The following is a 24788-nucleotide window of genomic DNA, read 5'->3' as shown; positions in this document are numbered from 1 at the left end:
ATATTGAGATAAATAAGAGAAAAAATCAGGAAACCAAACACCAATCAAGTGGGTTCTAGTTAAATATGTTTTGGGACCCTTGTGCAATGAGTGGATACAATGCTACTGTGAAAAGAAGGCAGTATATCCATAAATACTGACATGGGAAGGTCTTCGTGATACATTGTCAGGTGAAAAAAATCTCTGCAATTGAAACACGTATTTTTTATGTTTTTACTTATTGCAATAAAAATAACTAGCATTTAGTGCTCAGTGCTCTAGCTCTGTGGCAGGCACTTTCCTGTAAGGAGCCAGATAGTAAATATTTCAGTCTTTGTTGGCTAGAAGGTCTCCGTTGCTACTACTCAACTCTGCCATTGTAGCTGGGTTCAGCCACAGACAATTAAAAATGAATGACTGCAGCTGTGTTCCAATAAAACTTTATTTACAAAAACAAGCGGAGGGCCAGATTTGTCCCTAGGTCCGTAGTTTGCCATGTAATCCTCAGCCCTGTATAACAGAGGCTGTTAGCATCCCTAGATGATGTCTGTGGAAACTAAGGTTTAGAGAGAGTAATGACCTGCCGAAGGTCATCAGCTCTTTTGCGGCGACGGGAAAAGTCTGGAAAGAGATGCCTCCACATGAATCGGCAGGTAATGCCGGGGAAGAGGAATGAGGCGGCCCTTTCCCTTTCTAACACGTGTCTGATGCTTCCATTGTTTTGCAAGGAACGTACACACCACTCTGTCATTGTTTAATTACATGAGATGTAAATCTCAGCGGGAAATGGATGTGAGGGGTAATCTGAAAACTTCTCTAAGACCTTAGGGAAGCTCACAACCTCCCCTGTGCTCTCTGTTGCCCTTGCGTTAGTGTGGGCCAGCGCCGCGGAGCTGCTGGAGCAATCGGTGGCCGAGGGCGTGCCCGGGGCAGCCCCTCCCGGGGAGTTTTATGTGGACCCGGACCTGGCCCAGCAGGACAAGGTGAGGGGTCAAAGGGGAAGGATGGGCCCTGGCAGCAAGCAGGGCCGCAGAGGGACTGCCCCTGCCTCTGGTCCCAGAAACCACCTCTTCCTCCCCCAGGACGCTCAGCCATCACTTTGGGAACTGCTCCTTTGGTCCCAAGGCACATCACCTACAACCACAATGTATTGAGCACCTACTGTGCGCTGGGCCGTGTCCTGGGCACTCGACATGCAATGAGCTTGTACATCTTCACCATCTTCCAAGTAGATTCTTTCACCCTCACCTTACAGATGAGGGAACTGACACTCAGAGAGGTTAAGCAACTTGCCCAAGGTTGCCCAGTGTGAGGGACAGAGTTGGAATTCAAACCTAGGTCTGGTTAACCTCTAGGCTGGTCCTTCCAACTCTCCCCTACTAACTGTTTGGTCAACCAGGAGGGATGGACGGTGGGGAAAACACATTTCCTGGCAGGAAGAGGTGAGCACTGGGGTCAGAGAGGACTGAGAGCGAAGAGAGAACCAGAGAGGTTTAGAGTGTGGAACAGGATCCGAGGCCTGAGCAGGTGAACTCAAGCTGTCCTGGGGAGGGTCCCGCTGATTTCTCCCTTAGACACAACTGAACGTTGTCCTACAAGAGGCAGGCCATAGGGCACCTTGCTTTCTGGAGGCCCAGGCCTGAGCCGGCAGCCCTTCTCGGAGTCTGGGAGGAGGGGCGCCCCCAGGGTTCTGGTTAGATACTGGAGGTTCTGACACAGGTGTCCCGAGACCAGACTTTGAGAAATGTGGCCGTAAGGTGAGAAGCCAGGCTCGGGCGCTGTATCCATTACCTACTGCCGTGTAACAAGCTACCCAAAACGTAGTGGCTTAAAACAGTCATTTATTATTTCCCAGAATCTGTGGGTTGTCCCTTAAGGTTCCTCTGCTGCTGTCCCCTGGCCTCACTCGTGTAACCACAGTCAGCCAGTGGCCTCTTAAGAATTTGCATAGAGCCCGGCCGGCGTGGCTCAGTGGTTGAGCGTCGACCTATGAACCAGGAGGTCACAGTTTGATTCCTGGTCAGGGCACCTGCCTGGGCTTCAGGCTCGATCCCCAGCGGGGCGGTGGGGGGGGGGGGGAGGGGTGCAGGAAGTAGCCAATCAATGAATCTCATCATTGATGTATCTGTCTCCCTTTCCCTTCCTCTCTGAAATCAATAAAAAAAATTATTTTTTAAAGAACTTGCATAGAGGTGGCCCAACATCACTTCCACCGCATTCAGTTGGTCAAAGCAAGTGACAGGCCAGCCTCGGTTGAGAGGGTGGGGAAACAGACTCTACCACTTGAGGGCAAAGCTGCCAAGCATTTGTAGCCATTTCCCAACCCACCCCACTTGTCAAACTGGAAATACAGCGTAACCACACTGATAGTTTTTCTATTTGTGAGTCACTGATGCCCTGACTTGCCAGGACTCCTTCGAGTACGATAACAGTGAACAAATTAGCTTACGCCAAACAACAGGAAGCCACTGTCAGCTCCTGCTGCTGGAGGTGTGAAGGCCGCTGGCTTCAGGCCTGGCGAGATCCAGGGGCTCCGGCGATGTCCTCAGAACAGTCCCACTGGCCGTCTCCCCCGTGTCCCTCAGAGTCTGGCTTTTGGCAGCAGGCTGGCTGCACGTGTGGGAAAAGACAAACGCAAGCAACCAAGCCTATGCCTTTAAAGTTAGGGCCCCAAAGGAGTCAAGACCCTTTCCCTCTGCAATTGACACGTGAAATCTCTGAGGAAACTCTGACAGACCAGCCCGAGTCACATGCATGTAGGGAGGTGGGACAGGAAGGAGCAGGGCACGGGATTTCCAGTCTGACCAGGACCCCGTGGAAGGGGGAGCTCTCCCGCTGGGAAGGGACGGGGTCCTCCCCAGGAAGGCAGAAACCGCAGCTGGGCACCACACCCTGCAGGCTTCTTTGTACTCCAGCGCCCAGCACGGGGCCTGGCACATAGTAGCTGCTCAGTTAATGCGTGTTGCATGAATACTGGCTGAGCATGGAGGCTTTGGGAGGCTGCCCAGGGGTACAGGACGTTGGATGCCCGTCCCTTGACATTTTGCCACAAGCATTTTCAGAGACCCCCGGAGAGACCCTTGGCAGCAGCTGGCAGTGCCAGGCAGGCTGTCCTTCCCCAGGTCAGGGGAGGGGGAGGTCGTGAGGCTGACCGGACAGCTCCCCAGGCAACGAGCTGGCCTGGAAACTGCCCACTTAGCTCCTTCCAACCGACAGGAAATGGTTGGAAGAGCAGGAATTCCTTCAAGGCGGAAATTCTATAGCTGCGTTTGAAAACGCATCTGGGCTTCTTTTTTTTTTTTTTTCCAGTGGCGAGTTTTGGGGATTTTTTTTTTTTTTCCTTTCAGGGGAACCACAAATTATTTGGCTGCAGGACTCTTTCTTTCCGAGAAGGGGGACAGGTGAATACACCTGTGGGGAAGTCGGCCAGCGGCTTGTTTTCCAGGCCAGCGTGCGCACGTGACCTCACACAGAAAGCCTGGCTCCTGCCTCATTTACTTCCCAGGTTCCATTTCCTGGGAGACACTTTTACATGAACAACCAGACGGGGCAGGCAGTAGTACCCGCAGCGTGGAAAGAGAAAGGAAATGTTTCAGAATATATTAACTTTTCTGAAGTTAAAAACTAGCCCTCATTATAAGCAGAGCGTGGTCGAATAGAATGCCGTTTCCCTAGCTACCTTTCCTAGGTCCCCAGGGTACTGGGCTGAACATGATGCAATTTAATAAATATGATAAACTCTCTAGCAACCAAAGTTCCCAGCAGGGAGGGTTGTGCTCAGCGTGAACGTCTAACTTTAGGGGAAGGGAAAGCGTTAGGACCTGTGAGGCACAGCGTCCATTTACAGGAGACTAGGCCAGTGATGGCGAACCTTTTGAGCTCGGCGTGTCAGCATTTGGGAAACCCTAACGTAACTCTGGTGCCGTGTCACACAGAGACATTTTTTTGATCTTTGCAACCATAGTAAAACAAAGGCTTATATTCTTGATATTTATTTTATACATTTAAATGCCATTTAACAAAGAAAAATCAACCAAAAAATGAGTTCGCGTGTCACCTCTGACACGCGTGTCATAAGTTCGCCATCGCTGGACTAGACACAAGGGGCTCATTTCAACCAAACTCGGGTCTCCGTGAGGTTTTCCAAGTGACAGAGCGAGCCTTGCAGGCCTGCCTCCCCCCCGCGCCCCCCCCCCCCGTCCGCCCTTGCCTTCCTAAAAGAATTGCATCACACGTTTCCTATATCGTTGTTAAAGGGGTTAACCTTGCCCCCAGGCCCGCACCCAGTAACCTGCCATCTGCCCCCCCTGCCCCCAGGATGAAATCATCCTGCTGCTGGGAAGAGAGGTCAACCGCCTCTCAGACTTCGAGCTCGAATCCAAGTACAAAGACGCGGTGATCGCGAACCTGCAGAACGAGCTGGCCAGCCTGAGTCAGACGCTGCTGTCGGAGACCACCTTCCCCAGGGGCCAGCGGGGCGCCTCGCAGAAGTGCCCGGGTCTGGACGAGGACATCGCCGCCAAGCAGAGAGAGATCCAGAGCTTGAAAAGCCAGGTAGGACTCTGAGACCGTCCCCCGGCGAGGACCAAGTCAGGACGCAGGGTGACAGCTCTCGGGGGGGGGGGGGGGGAGGGGGCGAGGAGGACGGCGGGAGCCACCCAGGCGGCCAGGAAAGGGGGGGGGGGGTCAGCGCCCATGGTGGGCCAGAGCACAAGTCCCAGGGGTGAGAGGCTGGCAGGTTTCTAGCCTGGTAAGAACCATACTAACTTTGACTAAGCACCTACTATGTGCAAGAACTGGTGCAAGGCTTTAGTTTGTAACCTCCCAATCCTCCGACACGTTCCATCCTGCAGACAGGAGACCGAGGCAGGCTCAGAGACGCCAGCAACGCGGCACAGCTGGCACAGCAAGGGGGCGAGGGCAGCACGATTTGAACTCTCGGCCGACCCCACGCTCTCACCCCACTTGATATTTCCACCCAACTCTGCCGCTTCAGGGACCACCTCTCCCCCCACCTCCCAGCCCCACCCAGCCCCAGAAAGAGCCGTGGGCAGTGAGCTGGACAGGGGGGCACGGAATCCCAGCGTCCCAAACCCTGAGGCCTTTGCCAAAGCCCGAGGGTAGCTGCTGGCTCACTCGTGGGGAATTTCATCAAACAAAAATCCTCCACCCAGCATTCCTGGAAGCACCAGTCATGTTCTCTCTTTCCAAACTAGACCCCGTTTGTTTTTCTTAAGGACTACTGTAAAGTTGGCCACAGATTGTGCACATAAATTATATCTCAACGAAGGCGACTGAAGACAAGAAATTGGCCGCTAATGAGTGCTGGCCCCAGTGCACAGTGCGGCTTAGAACCTGGGTCAGGCACGGGGCCCCTGCTCTCTGGCCCCGTCACTGCCTTTCTCTTCCGTAGCCAACTTAAGGGGCGCAGCCTCAGGCCCAGACGGGGTGCCTAGAAAAGGTCATAGGTTGTGTGGTGGACCCAGGAGATTCTCCCAGGAGACTGTGAGCTCCAGGAGGGCAAAGACTAGACTCAGTGACCTTCATTACTCTGAGCAAGAGGCCACAGCGGGTTTGAACTCAAATCGAGGTTCACCCACTCATATGTTAGTTTCTTAGACATTCTATTGCCTGCAGGACCTTCAGCCGGAAGTACACAGCCCACGGCAGGTTGGCCTATTGGTCTGATTGTTTTATATTCTCCCTGCCCCCCCCCCCCCCAGTATGTGCGTAAGGATCTGCCCTCAAAGATCTTCAGTCTGCGATGTCACCGAGCTCCTGCAGCCTCTGCCAACCAGCCGCCAGGTCGTTGTCTCAGAGCCCCGCCACCCCCAGCTCCACTCAGCCCTGTGGCCGCTCTCGTGGTGCCTGCTTCATTGCACAGCAGGACAGACGCTCAACTGCCTGGTGCTTTTGCCGGTTACAGACAATACGGACATTTATTTCGGTCGTGAGAGAAATAAAGGGGTTTGAAGACTGTTTGGAGTTTTCCCACAATCTGAAACTCTGAAGCTCTGATGCTTCGGATGAATATTTTATATCTGTCGGAAGCACTGGAGTCTTTGGGGGGGGAGGGTGTTTTCCCATCCCTTCTGGAAGTTTCTGTCGTGCCTCTGGTATCAGGCAAATAAAAGCATTAAGCTGAGAAGAGCTAGATGCTTTTTTAAAATAAATTATTCCAAGTGCCCTGTATGGAAAAGTTGCATGTTTCAGATGCCCCCAGGGAAAAAGTAAATGTTACTGCCCCAGATGTCACAGATGGTGCAGGAAATGGGTCAGAAAATGAAACGAAACCTTGATGGTCCGGTTAATTCTATCTGAGAAATAATGACTAGATTTTTCTGAGACCAAAACCAAGAATAAAGGTTGTGAGCTCCATCTGGTGGCGAGGCTCTCACCACATTATGTGAGCTGACCCCACCCCCGTCATTTTTTTTGCTATGCTTACAGCATAGGACCATTATCAAGGATTCCTGTATTTGCTCTTTTTCTAAAAATATATTTTTATTGATTTCAGAGAGGAAAGGAGAGGGAGAGAGAGAAAAAAACACCAATGATAGAGAATCATTAATCAGCTGCCTCCTGCACTCCCCTCATTGGGGATGGAGCCCACAACCTGGGCATGTGCCCCAACCAGGAATCAAAGTGTGACCTCCCGGTTCATAGGTCGACGCTCTGCCTTATCCCCGCCAGCATGGCTTTGTCTGGAAGGATGTCCGGAAGGTCATCTGGAAGATGTCTGGTCTAATTAGCATATTACCCTTTTATGAGTATAGATTCTCACAATCCTACCAGCTTGGGGCTCCCATCACCCCACTTGCAGAATGAAAAAGGAAGCAGAGTTGGGTGTCCTCCCCGTGTTCCCACGGCCTGGAAGTGGCGGAGACCGGATTTGAAGGTCGCAGGCTGGCCCCGAGGCCACACCAGGCTTCACAGCCTCTGGCTTTTCATGGGGGTTCCTAGAGCCGCGGGACAAGGCGGGAAGAACTGGAGCTAAAGCCTAGATGTGAGTCCTAATTCCACCTCTGACCAGCGGTGTGACCCGGCGCCAGCGACCCCGCCTCTCTGAGTCTCAGCATGCTCACTTGCAAAACGGGAACTGTAATGAGACACCAGCCTTCAGTGACGCTGCGACGAGCTGTCAAGAAGTAGCATCTGTGCCAACCGGCGTGGCTCAGGGGCTGAACGTCACCCTATGAACCAGGAGGTCACAGTTCCATTCCTGGGCGGAGCATATGCCCAAGTGGCAGGCTTGATCCCCAGTGGGGGGCGTGCAGGAGGCAGCTGATCGATGATCCTCTCTTATCAATGATATTTCTATCTCTCTCTCCCTCTCCCTTCCTCTCTGAAATCAATAGAATTTTTTTTTTTTTTTTAAAGAAGAAGTAGCTCCTGAGAACGGGCTCAGGAAGCTCTGGAATGCTCTGTGCATGCACACCCTTGTTACGACCATCGGAGGGAATTAATTCTGTAACCTGCTCCCCTCTCCTGAATTTTCCTCCGCATCCAGTGGTGCTGGATGATCTGGAACCAAGGGCTGGTCTATGGATGGCTGAGAGTTCAAAGGTCAAGGCAGGCACATTGGGGGATCAGCTATCCGGGCGGCAGCCGTGCCCGGGCCCCTGTGTGTGCACAAAGATAAGCTCCATGTGTTGATTGCACAGCAAACGGTGGCACTGAAAGAACAGGCCTCTCCCGTCCCTTTAACAGCGAAAAGCAGTGTTTTCCCCACAGCCCAACCCAAGATCAGGTGACCCCTTGGCCTGGGCGGCCCCTCTGACTGTCCTGCCTCCGCCCGCAGGTCAGCGCCCTGCAGCAGGGCTACAGCCAGGTGCTGTGCCAGACCCTGTCCGAGAGGAACTTGGAGATCACCTCCCTGAAGAGCGAGGGCGAGCACTTAAGGAGGGACAACGCCATCACGTCAGGTGCGCTCTCCCCGGCTCGGGCCCAGGGCTGCCCCCTCCGCTCATCCCAGGGCCACAGCCGCTGCCCCTTCCTCGGGGGCGGGCCTTCGGCAGGCGGTCAGTGGATCCCGAGTGCCCCTGAGGGAGGCTTATTGCCATCCAGGTCCTGGGGCGGGGCCTGCTAAATATGTGAGTGAATGTGACCTCTTAGCTGGAAGGTCTGCTGAGCCCTGGGCTCCCCACGAGAACACGGGGCGCCGTGGGGCTGGGGCAGCTCCACCAGCCGCCTGGCCCTGGACACAAGCCAGAATGTGGGCCCCGTGGGGACACGGCTTTAACATGAGGGCTGAGTGAGGATGTTCTTCTAATTGACTGACGGGGGTGGTCCTACCCCAAAGCCCGGGGGTGGAGGAGGGGCAGCCAGTGCCTGGGCCAGGGCTCAGGACTCTTAACCCGGGCTCCTTCATTCCTTCCACGCGTTTACTGAGCGCCTACCAGGTGCCAGGACCTGTCCTGGGGCTGGGGAGAGAGCCCTGGGCACGCGTCAGGTCTCTGAACTCACGGGGCTCACATCTGGGAGTGGGTGACGGACAAAAATAAGGAAACGTGAATAAACCAGCCCATTTCAGAGAAAACTGGGCAACGTGGTGGCAGAGCGTTTCAGGGGGTGAAGCGGAGGGAGAAGAGCTCCGTGGGTGGGCAGGACGGGTCTCAGAGGAGGTGAAGGAAGAGCAGAGAGCACTGTGCAGAGGCCCCGGGGCTGGGCGAGCTGGCCGGGTCGGGGGGGGGGGGGTGGGGGGCGCGGAAGGCCCGTGGGGCTGGGCATGGTCAGGCGGGAGGCAGGCCTAGCTCTCAGGGAGGAGTCTGGGTCTCATTCTAAGGGCGCTGTGAAGCCATTGGAGTGTTTTAAGCAGAAAATGAGATGCCTAGAGACGGAAGAGGATGGTCAGTCACCAGGAAAAAGGGAGGGAGAGAAGCAGGCATTGAGTCTGGGGCGGGGCTATTGTTCTTTCTTTTAACATTTTTATTGACTTCAGAGAAGAAGGCAAAGGGAGAGAGGTAGGAACATCAGTGATGAGAGAGAATCATCGATGGGTTGCCTCCTGCACACCCCACACTGGGGATCGAACCCACAACCTGGGCCTGTGCCCTGACCAGGAATCGAACCCTGACCTCCTGGTTCCTAAGTCCACGCTCAACCACTGAGCCACGCCTTGGGGCTGCTGTTATTCAAGTGCCGTACGCAGCATAGGCTGAGTCATGTGTGCATCTGTGTGCTGTGCCCAGAGCTAGCCTGACCGCTGGCTTTTCCTCGGCCTCACCCTTTCCACATTCACACCCACATCCTCTACCCCACGCCACCCTGCCAGGCCTCCGCTATGCTCCCCTCTAACCTGGAATATCCTAAGACATTTGCTGAGCGCCCTGTACGGGCCAGGCACTGCTCCGAGCATCAGGAATATAAAGAGGAACTCACTCAGCCCTTGCCTCCCCGCCCCCCCCCCCCCAATATCTGCTCATCGGGCCTCATCCACGCTTCAAGCCTCTCAGATACCACTTTGTTTGGTCCCCCAGACCACCAGCATCGGTCACGCCCCGAGTCTCGGGCCCCCGCCCAGCCCTCTGACTCAGAGGCCCTGCACATCAGCAAGATCCCAGGTGTTCTGTGTGCACATCCAAGACTGAGCCGCAGGGGCTGGGTTATGCTGCAGTAACAGACAGCCCCACCCATTCTCAGTGGTCCACGCTGGCTGACAGCAGAGGTGACGACAGGAATCCTTGTTGCCTCTTTGACCTCAGTGAGTCTTTTGTGGGTTGTTTGCTTTTCACACAGGGATGGTGTCCTCTTTGCAAAAAGATGTGATAGCCAAGGATGAGGAAGTTCAACAACTGAGGCAGGAGGTGAACCAACTGAAAAGTGAGAACAAAGAGAAGGATCTCCAGCTGGAAGCCATCAGCTCCAGAGTGAGTGTAGCTCTCAGGCAAGGAGGAGGCTGGTCTTCTTGCTCCCCTGGGCTCCCTCGGTGCCTCTGACACCTTGGTGAGATGAGGGAGGAGGGAGGATGGCTGTGGTGAGTCACCTGGGAGGACTGGAAGCTGGGGGCCAAGTTCCTCGCTGCTTTTCAAAAAACACATTTGTGTCCCCAGCCCACATAGCTCAGTGGTTGAGCATCGACCTATGAACCAGACGGTCCTGGTTCGATTCCTGGTCAGGGCACGTGCCCAGGTTGTGGGCTCAATCTCCCGGGGGGTGCCGACTCATCATTGATGTTTCTACCTTTCTCTCCCTCTCCCCTCCTCTCTGAAATCAATAAAAAGACATATATATAAGAATGCATGTTTGTGACTCCGAATAAAGGAGGTATTTTCGAATCCAGCATACGTTTTCTAACGCCTGTTACAGGTTAGTTTGTTGAATCCCAACAGCCAACACCTGGAGTGTCCAACAAGATGGCTTTATTGTACTGTGCACACCCAGGAAATACTACGTAGCATTTAAGACCAATGATGAAAGCTTTTGTCTATGAACTGGGAAAACAGTAAGCATTTAAGATGTTTAAACGTGAGCGGTATGACTCCAGTGTGAGATATGAATACATAGCATGCCCTGCCGCTGCGAGGCTTAACATTAAGGCAGAGCAGGCTCTCTCCGCGGGCCAGGGGGGCCGCACGCACGGCTTCCTCGCGGCCCCGTCACCACGGTTTCCGCAGCTGCCTTCACAGCAGAACGTCTGAGGGTCCGGCTGCAGACGTGACCCTCACTCCGGCCCTTGGACTTCAGTGTGGGTGAGAACGCCTCTGGGTAGGATGAGCCCGTAGGCACGGTAAGCGCTTTGTGGATGTAACTGACTGTTTACTAACTTGGCCTCAAATCCTCATCCGACAGGGTAAGATTTCGTGGTGTTTGTATGACTTGTCTGTTTCCATGAGTCAAGGTAAAACCTCATAGCTTTCATCTCGGCAGGCAACTCTGATTCAGAGCGGCTGCCTGGTCAACCAGCGATGTCTGCGAGGGTGCTGTCTGCACGGGTGCCGGGCGGGAACAGACCATGATGTCCCAGAGACAAGGCAGACGGGACCTCTGGTGCTTAGCGTGAGGCCCAGTTTGGAGCTGGCGAACGGCAGAGCCTGATCAGGCTTTGGGGTCAGACAGGCCAGGGTCCAACCCCAGAGCTTCTTTTGTAACTTAGCTGGCCTCCATTTCTCCATCTGTGAAATGGGGACAACAAACTCTTTTTCTGAGGAGTGGGAGGCTGGTTTTAGCTCTGTCCTCTGCCTCTGCCCCCAGTCGGCCGCCCCGCCAAGCTCCTGCCTGTTTCTTCCCAGCACATTGACGTCCTAGGCGCCTGTGATCAGCTTTGCGTCTTGTGTGTGTGTGTATGTGTGTGTGTGTGCGCACACGCCTGTGTGTGCTGGGGAGGGGTGCGTGTACACTGATGCTAAGTAAGAAAAGGATGGAAAAACAGCGCCTGCCAGGCTAGTCTACTTCCTGACCCCCATTTCCCCTTCCTCCTTGACTTTGGGATGAGGCTCCTTCTGCTCCAGCCCGTTCTAGCCACCAGCACGTAGGCTCCTCACCAGGGGGGTTGCTCCCATGAACATTGGGGTGCATGTTGTTGTTTAAATTATGTCTGTCATAGTGTTGATTTTATAAAAATAAGTAGATGGCATCAAAAAGCAAAATTTTATAAAGAAGAAAGGAAATGCTACCCTAAGAAATCAACATTATTATTTAATGTATACTCTTCTAGTCTTGTTTTTATATATCACCCAGAAGTAAATAATGTGTTCATATCTCACAGTGAATTATTGCCATGCACATTTAAAAATCTTAAATGCTTACTGTTTCCCTCTGTTAATAAATAAAAGCTTATATCATTGGTCTTAAAAGCTACATGGTATTTTCCTGGGTGTACACAATACAATAAAGCGGTCTCCTGTTGTTGGACACTCGGGGGGGGGGTTTTTGTTTTGTTTTTCAATGTTGCTAACAATGCTGAGAAGACGTCCCTGAATCTACAGATTCGCTGATTTCTCTAGTCATTGTCCTCAGGACACGTTGCTAAGGCAGGGACTTCTGGGTCAAAAGGAGGACATGCCTTTCTGCTCTTACCGCCGAAAGGCTGCTCCCTTTACCCCCTCCTACATGCTTGCCCCCCCCCACACACACCCGTCCCCCCATACACCAGGGCAGTTGTGTCTGTGAGATGAAGCCTGCATAAAGCACCAAGAGCCATCCAGGCTCACCACCAACTTCACTAGCGAGCCCCACCCCGTCCGTGTGCTCCTGAAAGCTGTGCTCAGAGGGTCACAGAGGGGAGAATCCCCCTCCCTCCACCCTAAGTGCCCAGACTCGGCTAAGCCTGGTTTCTCCTGTGGCGCAGCCCGCCGGCTCTTGAAAAGGAACTGAGACACTTTCTTCCTCGGAACTCAGGAGCAGGGTGCCCTGGGAGCTACCGCGGATCCTATGCGTCCACGGGACACAAATGGCCTTGGCCTGGGCGTGTGGGGTGCGATGGGATTGGACAGCAGCACGTGCTCTGCGAGGCCCCCGTGGGGACCTGGGACCCCGGACAACCCCCGTGGCCTGTTGCCCTTCTCTCTCCCACAGTGCTCAGTGCTCAAAGAGGCGTTAGAGAAGGAGGACGCGCAGAAGGAGCACCGGGAAGCCCAAGAGAAAGAGCTGAAACTCAGCAAATCCGTGAGTTGAACTTCCTCACTCCTGGGCGCCCGCAGAAAGGCGTTGACCTTCAGGCTTTGGCGAGAGCACAGACTCTGGGGTTCTATGACGGTTCTGGTTAAGGCCCTCTCCTCCCTCCTTGGTTTGCTGCCTCTAGGACATGGGTGGGAAGACCCTGGAAACACACGCTCCCAGCATCCCCTGGGCGTTGGCTCCACCCGCCGCACCTGTTTCTCTTAGAGCTGGGCTGGGGTGGGGGTGGGGACAGGGACCAGGGGCCGGCCAGGTGGCCGCCACATGCTGCGAAAGTCCACTGTGGCTCCTGCCCCTGGACCTGTGACGCCCAAACTGCTATGTCCCACCGTCTCACGTTTATCATAGTGACACTTTTATCACTATCACCAACCCCAAATCCTTCCTGCAGTACCTTTACACCAATTCATGAAAGCAAAACAAAGAGGCATGGTGTGCCTCTACAGAAGGCAACTATTAAAGATGCCGGGAAGGACCACAAAAATGAAAGCGTTCGTTTCCTGGGCCCGTGGCAGCCTCTCCCACATCCGCAGGCACCGTTTCAGTTCGGAGGACACACAGCGCCTTCAACACAAGGGGGACGCGCCCTTCCCCGTGTCGGGAGCGTTCCGCTCTCTGCCCCAGCGGGAGAAAGAAAACCCGCATTGTTTTGTTCTGCCAAACCGTGCCCATGGTGTCTTCCCAACCGCCCTCATTCCAGTTGATGGCAAAAATATACCCCAAGAGGAAACAGCCTCATGAGTTGATGGATGTCTTGTACCGTTTCATCCCAGGCTACAAGCTGATTTTCAAACGAAACTAGCCATGTTCAATATATCACGTGGAAAAAAGTCTACAGTGGGGCCTTGACTTACGAGTTTAATTCGTTCCGTGACGGAGCTCGTAACTCCAATGACTCGTATGTCAAATCAGTTTCCACCGTTACAATGAATTGAATGCTGGGCTGATGTTGTGCGTTCACTGTGACGTTCGCTGCGCCATCTAGCGGTGGGGTATCTGAAGCTGGCGCGCAACCCGAATTTTAGCTCGCAACTCAAAGCAAAAAATCGGCCGAGAGACGGCTCGTATCTTGAAAAACTCGTTAGTCGGGACACTGGTAAGTCAAGGCCCCGCTGTACTTTGCTCTACAGACGCAGGCTTTCCCCCCAGGGACGGAGCTTAGCTGATCCCCGGTTAGGTTTTCGCCTTAATGAACCCGGCGGAACGAGTTATGGAGATCCAGCCCTTCCCGCCCAGGAGCCGGGTCCAGCTGCCGTCAGGGAAGCTGACTTTTGTTGCAACTCTTCCAGCAAATCCAAAACATGGAGAGAGAAATGAGGATGCTGAGGGAGGAGCTGAGGAAGAATACTTCTGACCAGAGCATGATCTCTAAGACGCTTCGAGAAAAGAGCAAGGTATGGCCAGGGCAGCCTCGGCCCCGTCACCCCTGGGGCCAGGCGCTCCACGCGCACCCTCTCCTTACAGTGACCCTGTGTGGTCTATCCTGGTATTAACCCCACTTTACAGTTGGGGAAACTGAGGCTCACAGGGGCGAAGGAAGTTTTTCCAAGTTCACTCAGGTAAAGTAGCTGCGGCAGAACTTGAATCCAGGTCGGTCTGGCTCCAGAGCTCGTGTGTGCAGCCGCTACCCCAGACTGCCTTCAGGTCTCAACTGTAAAATTATCCAGAATCGGTCCCTTAAACCAAGTTTGCCCACGATGTTCAAACTGAAATGCTGTGGCTGATAGTTCTGTCTGTGTGTCCCATGAGTCTTTGAGAGAGCTGTTTTTAAAAATCTCATCATGACCATGGGTTTGTGGATTTCTTCTTTTAATATTGCCAGCTTTTGCTTCATATATTTTGAGGCCGTGTTACCAGGTGCGTGTACATTTAGAATTTTAATATAGTGGGGCCTTGACTTACGAGTGTCCCGACTAACGAGTTTTTTGAGATACCAGCTGTCTCTCGGCCGATTTTTTGCATTGAGTTGATAGAGTAATTTGAGTTAACGAGCTCCTTAATGAGCTCGGCCTCGGAACGAATTAAACTCGTAAGTCAAGGCCCCACTGTCCTTCCCGTTGGAAAAGAGAACACCCTTGGATCATCATAGAAACGTCCCTCTTCATGTCTAGTAGTGTTTTTCTCCCTGAAAGTCTGCGTCAGTGGTTCTCAACCTTCTGGCCCTTTAAATACAGTTCCTCATGTTGTGACCCAACCATAAAATTATTTTCGTGGCTACTTCATAACTGTCATGTTGCTACTGTTATGAATCGTCATGTAAATATCTGATATGCAGGGTGATCTTTGGCGACCCCTGTGAAAGGGTCGTTCAACCGCCAAAGGGGTCGCGACCCACAGGTTGAGAACCGCTGGTCTGCGTTGTCACTAATGCAGCTCCATCAGCTACGCGGCCTTTCTGTTGGTTCGGGTTTTCATAGCATATCTTCTTCATAATTTTTCCGTCCATCTTTGTTTTTTGTTTTTTCTCTCTCTTCTAAATAGCATGATTTTTTATAAAATCCAGTCACAGCCTTTGTCTGCTACCCGTCTATATAAAGTGCAATTGCTGGCATATTGATTGGGGTTTAGCTCTGCCCTCTCGCTCAGTGCCAGCTGAGCTATATTTCCGTACTCTCTTTCCTTTTCTCTCCTTTCTTGGGTTCTTTTGAGTTGATGGTTTTCTGTCATTCCATTTTTGCCCCTGTTTGCTTGGAAATGTTTCGCTCTTTAATTATACTTTTAGAATAGCAAGACGATAGCATTACCCTGGACTTACCAAAATCCAATATTAATTGAGTTTCTGACTCTTTTAGCGCCCGTCCCGAAGGCTGCACTATTTTTTCTTGATGTCGTGTCAGTTGATGACTATGCCCTTGTCCTTGACAATGCTGGCGGCAGATTCTTTCAGGTGTGTGTGCGCGCGCTTGCGCGCGCGCGCGCGCGCGCGTGTGTGTGTGTGTGTGTGTGTGTCTGAAAAACATATGCGTAACCTTCGTTTTTGACTGAGCACTGAATCCCACGTTGGCAATGGTTTTCTTTCAGCACCTTCTAGGTGGCATTAGGTACCTCTTTCTAGTGTCTTTGGTTCCTGGTGTTTCTACTTTGAAGTCATGGTCAAGCCTAATATCATACCTTTGAGAAAGCTCTGTTTTTTCTTGGGCTGCTTTTAAGATTCTCCTTTCCCTTGGTTTCCAGCAGTTTGGCGATGCTTTATCTGGGTGTGGGTTTATTTTATTTTTTTTTACCTTGTGAGGTGTTCACAGGGCTTCCTGAGCCTTTGGCTTGGTGTTCCGATTTGTTCTGCGCTGGGGGCTACATACCACAAGGCAGTGAGGAGCCCCCAAAGGCCCTGAACAGGACAGGGATGCTGTTACCTCTGTGATGGATAATAACGGTGAAAATGACAGCTGTAATTTCTCGTGTATTATGCCAAGTATTTCATCTCTTTTTAAAAATATTTTTATTGATTTCAGAGAGGGAAGGGAGAGGGAGAGAGAGACAGAAACATCAATGATGAGAGAGAATCATTGATCGGCTGCCTCCTGCACATCCCACACTGGGGATGGAACCCGCAACCCGAGCATGTGCCCTGACTGGGAATCAAACCGTGACCTCCTGGTTCATAGGTTGATGCTCAACCACTGAGCCACGCCGGCTGGGTTCATCTCCTTTTATCCTCACCCCAACCCTGTGACCTAGAAATTATCCTCCCCACTTTACGGATGAGGGAGTCGAGGCTGCTAGTTACTAGCATTAAGTAGCCCAAAGTCGGTCAGTGGCAAAGCCAAGATTGGGAGCCAGGTTTGTCTGATACCAATGACGGAGGCACAGCCACCAGCGGCGTGTGACTGTTCACAATGAAATTTATCAAAATTAAGGAAAATGTAAAATTCAGTTTCTCAGTCACACCAGCCACATCTCCAGTGCTCTGGCCAGGCATGGCTCACAGCTGCCGTGTTAGCCAACACAAACACCAGGCCATCCCATCAGACAGAGCTGCTCTACAGCTCGGTAACTCTCAGGACCATGGAGAATGTTCTGGAAGGAAATGAAAATAGAAGCAGGAGGCCGGTTATCACAGGCCAGAGGTTCTCAGCGCCTGGCGGGGCCTTGCACAGGGTGGGAGCAGGGGGAGGAGCGGGGAGGCGGGGGACGGGAGAGGGACGGGAGCACCGGCTTGGAGAACGGTGGGTGTGAGAGAGGGAGGGGGGCAGCGGGAGGTGACCCCCAGGCTTGAGGCAGGGGTGGGGCTGTCATTACGGTGGGGACTACGGACAAGGGCAGAGTCCAGGCTCGGAGTCTGCTTTGTAGTGGGAGGAGAAGTCTGCTGACATAGAAGCCAGAGCACGTTTCGACCCGGGAGGGCTGTTTGTGGAGGAAACTGGGCCCAGGGAGCTTGCCCAGCTTTTCCAAGTCCACATGGCTGGTGAGGGGCACTTCCGCTGGACCCCGGGCTCAGACGTGAGCTGTAAAGGGCTCCTCTGGCTCTTTTATTACATCTGCGTGACCCTCCCCCGCCTCAGCTCCCGAATAAACAGCTGTGGGGCTTTTCAGTACAAAACCTCTCATTTATTTAGGAGAGTCTGCCTCATTTCCTGATAGTGCCAGAGCCCTGGGCTCAGCGCATGCTCCCAAAATGTTCATTGTTCCAAAATGAACTGAGCAGCTGCAGGGTCCCGTGATGGCCAGCAGAGGGCAGCACCGGGCACTCCCAAGCTCCCCTCCAGTTGAGGGGGAATGAATCTGCTGGCTTCTCTGCCGTAAACACCTTCTCTCACAGGCTGATCCACTGCTTAGCCAGCCTCCCAGAGTGGGTTCCAGAGCCCTCCTAGGAAGTACTGCCCTGGGCTAACCACTGCGAGTCCCCACGATACCTCTGTGAGGCGGTACTGGTGCCCTCATTCCCATTTGACAGATGAGAACACTGAGTCACAGAGCAGGGAGGTAACTCTCTCAGGGTCCTAGGGCTCGTTAGGGGCTGAGCTGGGATTGGAGTCTGCGGTTGAAAAAACAGAGATGAGCCCAGGATGCAGAGCTTGGCCCTTTCCCCTAGGAGCCGGGTGTACCCCAGGGCACGCCCGTGACCCTGCAGCCGTCCCTCCCCCTCTGGGACTCCCCGGGCCATTAGCCCTCCTAGAGGGACTTCCCAGAGTGCATTATGACCACATTAGCAGCAAGTGCCTGCTTTCATCGCCCTTTCAGGTCGAAGAGAAGCTTCAGGAGGATTCCAGAAGGAAATTGCTTCAGCTCCAAGAAATGGGGAGCAGAGAGAGCCTCATTAAAGTCAATTTGGAAAGGGCAGTAGGTCAGGTAGGCGAGCGAGCTCCAGAGCCCCTCCGTGGCCCCGTTCCCCAGGGGCTGTCCGCGCCCAGTGGCTGGTGGGAAGAGTGAGGAGGAAGACGGCTGTGGTTTGCTTCTCCCATTGACCTCCTGGGCCGCAGCTTCACGTGGCTCCTGCCTCCCCGTGGACGTCCCCAGGGGCATTCCCTGCTTGGAGCCACCCATCTGGGGGTTCGCTGTCCCCCGAGACCCTGGCCACAGCCACCCTTCAGTTTCCGCCCCCATTAACCAGCCACCCGCTGTTCCCTCCTGGGAAGGTCTGAGCCTCTTGGCCCCCAATAATGTTGCTAGTACTTTCTCCCTGACATTTCCATCCTGACATTCACCACTCCCCCCCTCTGGGCCCCCAGCACAGGTCCCGTCAGTGTCCACGAGGAACTGCCACTTCTCTTAAGAAAGTACAGCTTGTGCAGACGGAGGCGACACCCGGCAGGGTGGTCTGGGTGCCCGTTCTGCCTGGATGGCCCGTGGCCCCTCCCTGTACACATGGAACCCACCGAGTGAGGGCCAGAACATACAAATGAGGCTTCATCAAAGGCTAAGCGGGAGCCAATGGGAAGCTGGGACAGGGGCACTGAGCCTCCGGAATGTGGCCCCCCAAGGGCAGCCCACCGGGGGCTCCCCCTCAGGGCCCCTCCTGGCAACCACGGCTCCAAGGCATCCAAGAACGTTTAGCGTGCACACGTGTTTGTGCTTTTTCCCCTGGGAGGAAGGGTCCAGCATGCTGCTCCGTGGATTCTCAGCAGGGTCTGTGAACCCCAAAAAAGGTGAAGAACCGCGACCCTAAGGGTCCTTCCATCCCACCCAGCCCAGCCCCGACGCCAGTGATGGCGAACCTTTTGAGCTCGGCGTGCCAGCATTTTGAAAAACCCTCACTTAACTCTGGTGCCGAGTCACATATAGAAATTTTTTGATATTTGCAACCATAGTAAAACAAAGATTTATATTTTTGATATTTATTTTGTATATTTAAATGCCATTTAACAAAGAAAAATCAACCAAAAACAATGAGTTCGCGTGTCACCTCTGACACGCGTGTCATAGGTTCGCCATCACTGGCTGGGCTTGGTCAGAGGCACACAGTTCATGATGGTGCTGACCACCGGGCAGATCTTAAAGCTCCTTCAACAAACGTCACCACCGTCACCCCAGGGTTACTTCTCCTACGGGGACCGACCCCTTAGTGAGGGCAGAGCGCTTGCCCGTCTGGGCTTCCCCTGTGCGCCCGGGCTGCCCCTCCCGCCCCTGCACGCTGCACGCCCAGCACCCCATGCGAGGGCATCACCTGAGCCCCTTGCCCAAGTGCCAGGGTCCAGGTTATGACTCCAGGAAGCAGTCACCTGGGAGAGGACCCTGAGAGACACTGAGGTTCCTTCCGGTCTAGACTCAAGTGAGGAGGAGCCCCTCTCTGTCCCTGGACTCCCCCAGCCCAGCCCCTGTCTCCACGTCCTGCTCTCTCTCTCTCAGATCCACCCTCCCCCAGGCAAGTGATCCCAGACGGGAGAACCTGTCCCTCCACGCTGCGCAGTCCTACAGGGTCCTCTGCTGGCGGTGGAGCCGTCACTCAGGGCCTCTCCACATAGCCGCCTCCTCCTCCTCCTCCTCCTCCCCTTGGCTGTGAAGCCAGAGGAGGGCATGGGGCGCCCAGGCACCCGGTCGCTGCTGCCGGCCGCCCGCCCACAGGGATGTCCTCAGGAGCGTCTCACTCCTCGGCCTGGCTCCCAGAGCTCCGTGGTGCGCAGGGCACGCCTGTGTCTCTGGCCGCTGACCTTCAGGCTGATTCAGCGGCCCTTCCGCCCCTTCAGGACTCTGTCTTAGGGTCCTCCACGAACAAACTCCCAGGCCCAGGGCCACCACGCTGGGAAATTCCCAGATAAACTCGGGCTCCTTTGCCTCTGCCTTCGCACGGAACCTGAGGCCCCTTGAACTTGCAGTTCCGTAAGCCCTGATTTCATGTAACTGTGCTGGTTCATCAGCCGTCATCGGTTAGCGCCAGCCCCAAGGAGGCCCTTGAGAGCGGGCTGGACCGAGCAGAGGCCCCCGTCTTGGACAGATGTCTCTGTTCACAGCATTCAGTGAGCGTTCACTGGGTGTCTGCTCTGTGCCGGGCCCTGTGCCAGTCGCCGGGGACACAGAGAGGACACGATACCCAGGGTCTTCGGGGCACGAAACGGCAGGAGGGAGTGAGTCCCTCGGTCCCCAGGCACCCTTGCTGTGACAGTTTCCTGGGGCTGACAGCCTCCGTATTTATTTCACAGTCTGGGGCCGGCTTAGCAATCAGGGCAGAGCGCTCCGGGCCCCAGGCTTCCCACTGCATAATCGGCAGCAAGTGGCTCTTCTGGGTCAGGCAGGCAGGCCGAGGGAGTAATTAAAACCAGCTGCTCCCTCCCTCCTGTGGGCACTGCCCCTTCCAGTGAGTGGTGGAGAGCTTAATACCATGGCCTGGCCATCCAAGGCGCTCAGGCCCTCCTAACTACCTGATTTCTCCTGGCCCCCACGGCTGGCCGGCTGCAGCCGCCCCCCCTGACTCAGTTGCCTTCTCTTTGTGCGGCAGCTGGAGCATTTCAGGAGCCAGGTCATCAGGGCCACCTACGGGCGAGCCAGGCCGTTCCAGGACAAGCCCGTCACCGACCAACAGGTTCGTCGCCCCTTCGCGCTTCCTTCCCCGGGACCTGGGACTGCAGGCGCTGGGAGCATATGTTCCCGGGTTTTGCTGGTGGCACACATTGTTCACACTGCTGCCACACCATAAAGATTTGTTTAGATTTCATGGGGTTTCCTGGCTTTCCCAGTGAAACATCAAATCGCTCAGGGTGACTCTGGTCGCCAGACGCGCAGGGGTAACCCTAGTTAGCACCCTCGTTAGCATCGTGAGAAAGGGCTGCCTCACTCAGACAGACAACGTGCGTCCATCCCGCCTGTCCCTTCTGAAGAGGGAGAGGTGAGGACGGACTTCTGGCCGCCAGGAGCCTTGTTCGTTCCCAGCGATTCTCCCCCACGCTCTGTGTTGGCGGCTCTCGTTGGCCCCAGAACAACCGGACCCTCAGCATCAGGTTGTGTTATTAGTCGCTCCTAAAGGGCAGAAAAATCTAGAACAAATGAACGGCAACTATACAGGCCTTGGGATCTTCAAAACCGTCTCGGATCCCAGGAAACGGGTCCTGGTGACAGCGCCGATGGTGGCCGCCAGAGCCATGGCCCACGCCTGGCAGGACGGCCCTCGCCACCTGCAGAGACGGGGTGGCGCTCCCAGCTCCCTCCTCCCGGGGCCAACCCTGTGTTTTAAATCTTTTTTCTTTTTTTTTTTTGTCACCAGTTAATAGAGAAGATCATCCAGGTCACGGAGGACAGCGCCAGCTTCCAGCAGAAAAAGTGGAACCTGCAGAAGGAGAGCCAGCTCAGCCACTCCAAGCAGGAGGCGCTGGCGGACAGCATCGAGAGGCTGCGGGCGGCGCTGGACAGCTGCCAGGTGGCCCTGCCTCCCACAGTGTCCCCTCTGTCGGAACCCGTGCCGCTGGCGCGGGAGCCTGTCCGGCCTCCATGGAGCAGATCGGGCAGGGTGCCCTGCTGCCGTGCCACCTTTCCTCTCCTGGGAGGAACGCGTCTGAGAGCAGAGGGCAGAGGACCTCAGAGAATGCCCCCGGGCGGGGTGGGGCGACAGGAAGAGAAGAGATGCCTGCACTCTGAGTACTTCCGTGGGAGGTCGAGGACCCCAGGGGGCAGTAAAAGAGCCCTGAGTTATCTCCAGAGAAATCAGAGAAGCAGGCCTACCCTTTAGCTGCTCTTCTTTCGGGCCGGCCACAGAAAGGCTGTTCGTAGCCCTGGTGCCTCATGGGGGGTGGGGGACCTTCTCTCCGTCCAGGGCCATTGGGATACTTATAACATCATTCCCAGGCCGTACAAAACCACCAACTTAAAAACCAGCCTGCTGTGTTTGGTCAAACCATCAACTCAGCCCTAATGCCTTGGTCTGGCCAGACCAAACGACTTCTCCGGCCCCTGCCTTAGCCTGTGCAGGGGGCGGGCCCACAGGGTCTGGCCCAGCCCCCAGGGCCCCACTCGGGGAGAAGGCAACTGCCTCTGTGTCTCTGGAAATCAGCTGCTACTGTTTGGGGAGTGTGTGCGAATGTCAGCGTGTCAGCTCTTTCAAATCAGGAAACGGGCACTTTCTGACCAGCTTATGTGTTGATCTCAGCAGGAATTTTGACGAATAAAAATAGCCAAATTCAGGTCTCATTTCAGCCTATTGTCCTTGGCAATTTGGCTCTGAATTTGAATAGACCCAAGTGGGGTTTCTTTGACCACCAGAAGTCCAGGTTAGAGTGCAAACAAAATAATGACCCCACCTTACATCCCCCATCCCTCCACCCCCACCCCAACTCCACCACCTCCCATCCCCCACCCCACCCCCACCAAAAAATTAAGCAACTAAAACTGGACGGGGCCATCCCCAGGCGCTGACACGGGGCCCTGATGCTTCATGGCAAAGTCAAGACGTTCTTCACAGGTGGTGTCGGGTGGGGTCTCTGGGCCCCTCACGATCCATGTCTCTCTGCAGGCGTGTATGAAGGTGCCTTGCTGCAGCACCGACCTGAAGAAGGAGGCGGAGCTCCTCCAGTACCTGCAGGTGAGCCCACCTGTGTCCGGGCTCCAGAAGGCGGCGCTGGACATCGTGCGCCTGTCACAGTCCTGGCTGGAGGACACGGAAGGCCTCCTCCGGGACGTAGGGATCCAGCTGCCCGGCGCCGACAAAGGTGACCGGGCCTTTTTCTCACGTAGCTGCACGACTCTACAAGGTCGTCTTGAATCCTATCGCGAAGGGACATCTGTTGAGGAAAGCTTCTTGGGCGTGTGGCCAGGTACCCTCTGCTCCAGACGCGCCTTGCTTCTCCCCTTGAGAAGAAATTTGCCTTAGAGAGAGAGAGAGAGAGAGAGAGAGAGAGAGAGAGAGAGAGAGAGACAGAGAGCCAGAGAGACAGAGAGCCAGAGAGACATGAGATTTGATTACTGAAGAAAAAATGAGACATGACAAAGGCCAAAGGATAATTAAATCAAAATTGTACTCAATCTTATCTCTCAGCAGTAAGATATACTGTGAAATATATTTTTATATTTACTGATAAATAATCTTTAATAGATCTTTTTAGGCGTAGTTTTGGTTCACAGCAAAACTTAGAGAAAAGTACAGGGATGTCCCATCTGCCCGCTGCCCCTGCCCGTGCACGGCCTCCCCGGGTATCAACACCCTCCACCATTGACGGCCCTACATGACGCGTCTTCGTGGCCCAGAGTCCGTGGTCTACATGCGGGTTCGCTCTTGGTGTAGTCCGTTCTGTGGGTTGGGACAACTTCATGAGGACAGGCACCTGCCACTATACGTATATCAGACAGATATTCTCACTGCCGTGCAAACCCTCTTTGCTCTGCCTGTTTGTTCATCCCTCCCCCGCCCGCAGCCTCTGGCAGCCACTGGTCATCTTACTGTCTCCATAGTTTTGCCTTTTCCGGAAGGTCAGAGAGTTGGAATCGTACAGTGTGTGGATAGCGTTTTCAGGCCGGCTTCTTTCACTTCGTCATAAGCTTTCACATTTCCTCCATGTCTTTCGTGGCTCCGTGGCTCATGTCGTCTTAGTGCTGAAAGGTATTCCGTGGTCGGAAGGTCCCACAGTTTGTTCCTTCTCCACGGAGGGAGGGACATCCTGCTTGCGCCCGCGTTTTGGTGATTGTGAGTGAAGCTGCCCTGAACGTCCGTCGGCAGGGTTTGGTGTAGAGCAAGTTGTCAGCTCCTTGGGAGAATGATCAAGGCGCGGGACTGCTGGGTTGTGTGGGAAGAGTGTAGTTTTGAAGGAAACCACCAAACTTGGAGACGGTCATCTTGGCCACGAGTGGAAAATGCCCTGGAAGGTGGCAGCGTGGAGCAACAGTGAGGAGGTGGTCACCAGCGATGATGGTGGCTAGCACTGGAGCGGGGGCGGGGATGGAGAAAGAGAGAATTTTATTTGGGGGTCACCATTCTTTATCCTGTCCTTACAGACCCACAGTGCACATTAGTGGAGAAGAGATCTGCAGAGATCTGTTTGCTATTGCTCAGGCCTCCAGGCTGTGCCATTAGCTTGGGCAGGGACAGAGCGACGTGTTTGCGTTCTCTGAGTGAGCCGTATCCGATGCCCGCCCCGAGCCAGGCCCAAGGAAAGCCCCACGTGCATCCCGGCAGGATGATTCCCGGTCTGCACTCTGGCGACCAGCCACGCTTTGGCTCTCCACTGCGCACTAGCCAGCTGTGTGAGAAAGTCACCTGACTTCTCTGTGCCTCGGTTTGCCTGTTTATAAAACAGGGATAACATCTCAAAAGGTTGTTGTGAGGGTTAAACGATGTGATGAGCACACACATGGCCGGGCCTGGCTCACGGAGCCTTAATAAATGTGACCTGCCATCGCCGTCGGCCTCAAATACTCGTGGACTTAATGCAGCCACCAGATGGGTGGGAGCACAGGCCATCCAGCCCCATCTACTCACACCGAGGAGACTGTGCCCGCAGCCCCGCCCCATCTCCACGTTGGCAGCAGATGGGGTTTTCTTAGCCCTGAGCGCTCCGTTGGGCTGAACCCAAAGAGCACTTTCCAGGCCACCTTCCTGGAGAGATGACAATGGGCTGAGTGTCCCAGCTGCCTCTTGGCAAAGCCGGGACTCCGTCCGGGTCCCTCTGATCTCAGAGCCCCTGCTCTGCACCACCATGCCACCTGCCTTTTAGAATGCTGTCCTCAGAGACAAAACGGACCTCAGAAGCCAGGTTTGTAAATCCTGAAACAAATTCCCCGGGAGAATCCCGGGAGAGGGAAGCCCCTGGCATTGTTGGGCAATGTCGTAAGAG

General features: G+C 54.4%; 1 protein-coding gene across 1 annotated transcript in view; it reads left to right on the top strand.

Annotated features, from left to right (window-relative positions):
- FHAD1 (forkhead associated phosphopeptide binding domain 1) overlaps positions 1–24788 on the top strand; it is a 96732-nt gene that overhangs the window by 25763 nt on the left and 46181 nt on the right. The window contains exons 5-14 of the mRNA XM_059691181.1: positions 853–962; positions 4297–4533; positions 7781–7904; positions 9718–9848; positions 12496–12585; positions 13887–13991; positions 17779–17886; positions 20471–20554; positions 21233–21385; positions 22475–22670. Coding sequence (XP_059547164.1) covers positions 853–962; positions 4297–4533; positions 7781–7904; positions 9718–9848; positions 12496–12585; positions 13887–13991; positions 17779–17886; positions 20471–20554; positions 21233–21385; positions 22475–22670 — 1338 coding nt within the window. The remainder of the gene's footprint in view (positions 1–852; positions 963–4296; positions 4534–7780; positions 7905–9717; positions 9849–12495; positions 12586–13886; positions 13992–17778; positions 17887–20470; positions 20555–21232; positions 21386–22474; positions 22671–24788) is intronic.

The sequence above is a fragment of the Myotis daubentonii genome, chromosome 3 (genome assembly GCF_963259705.1).
Source record: "Myotis daubentonii chromosome 3, mMyoDau2.1, whole genome shotgun sequence".
In the NCBI taxonomy this organism is placed as follows: domain Eukaryota; kingdom Metazoa; phylum Chordata; class Mammalia; order Chiroptera; family Vespertilionidae; genus Myotis; species Myotis daubentonii.
The sequence above is the reverse complement of the archived record's forward strand: the minus strand, read 5'-3'. Positions and strand labels throughout refer to the sequence as shown.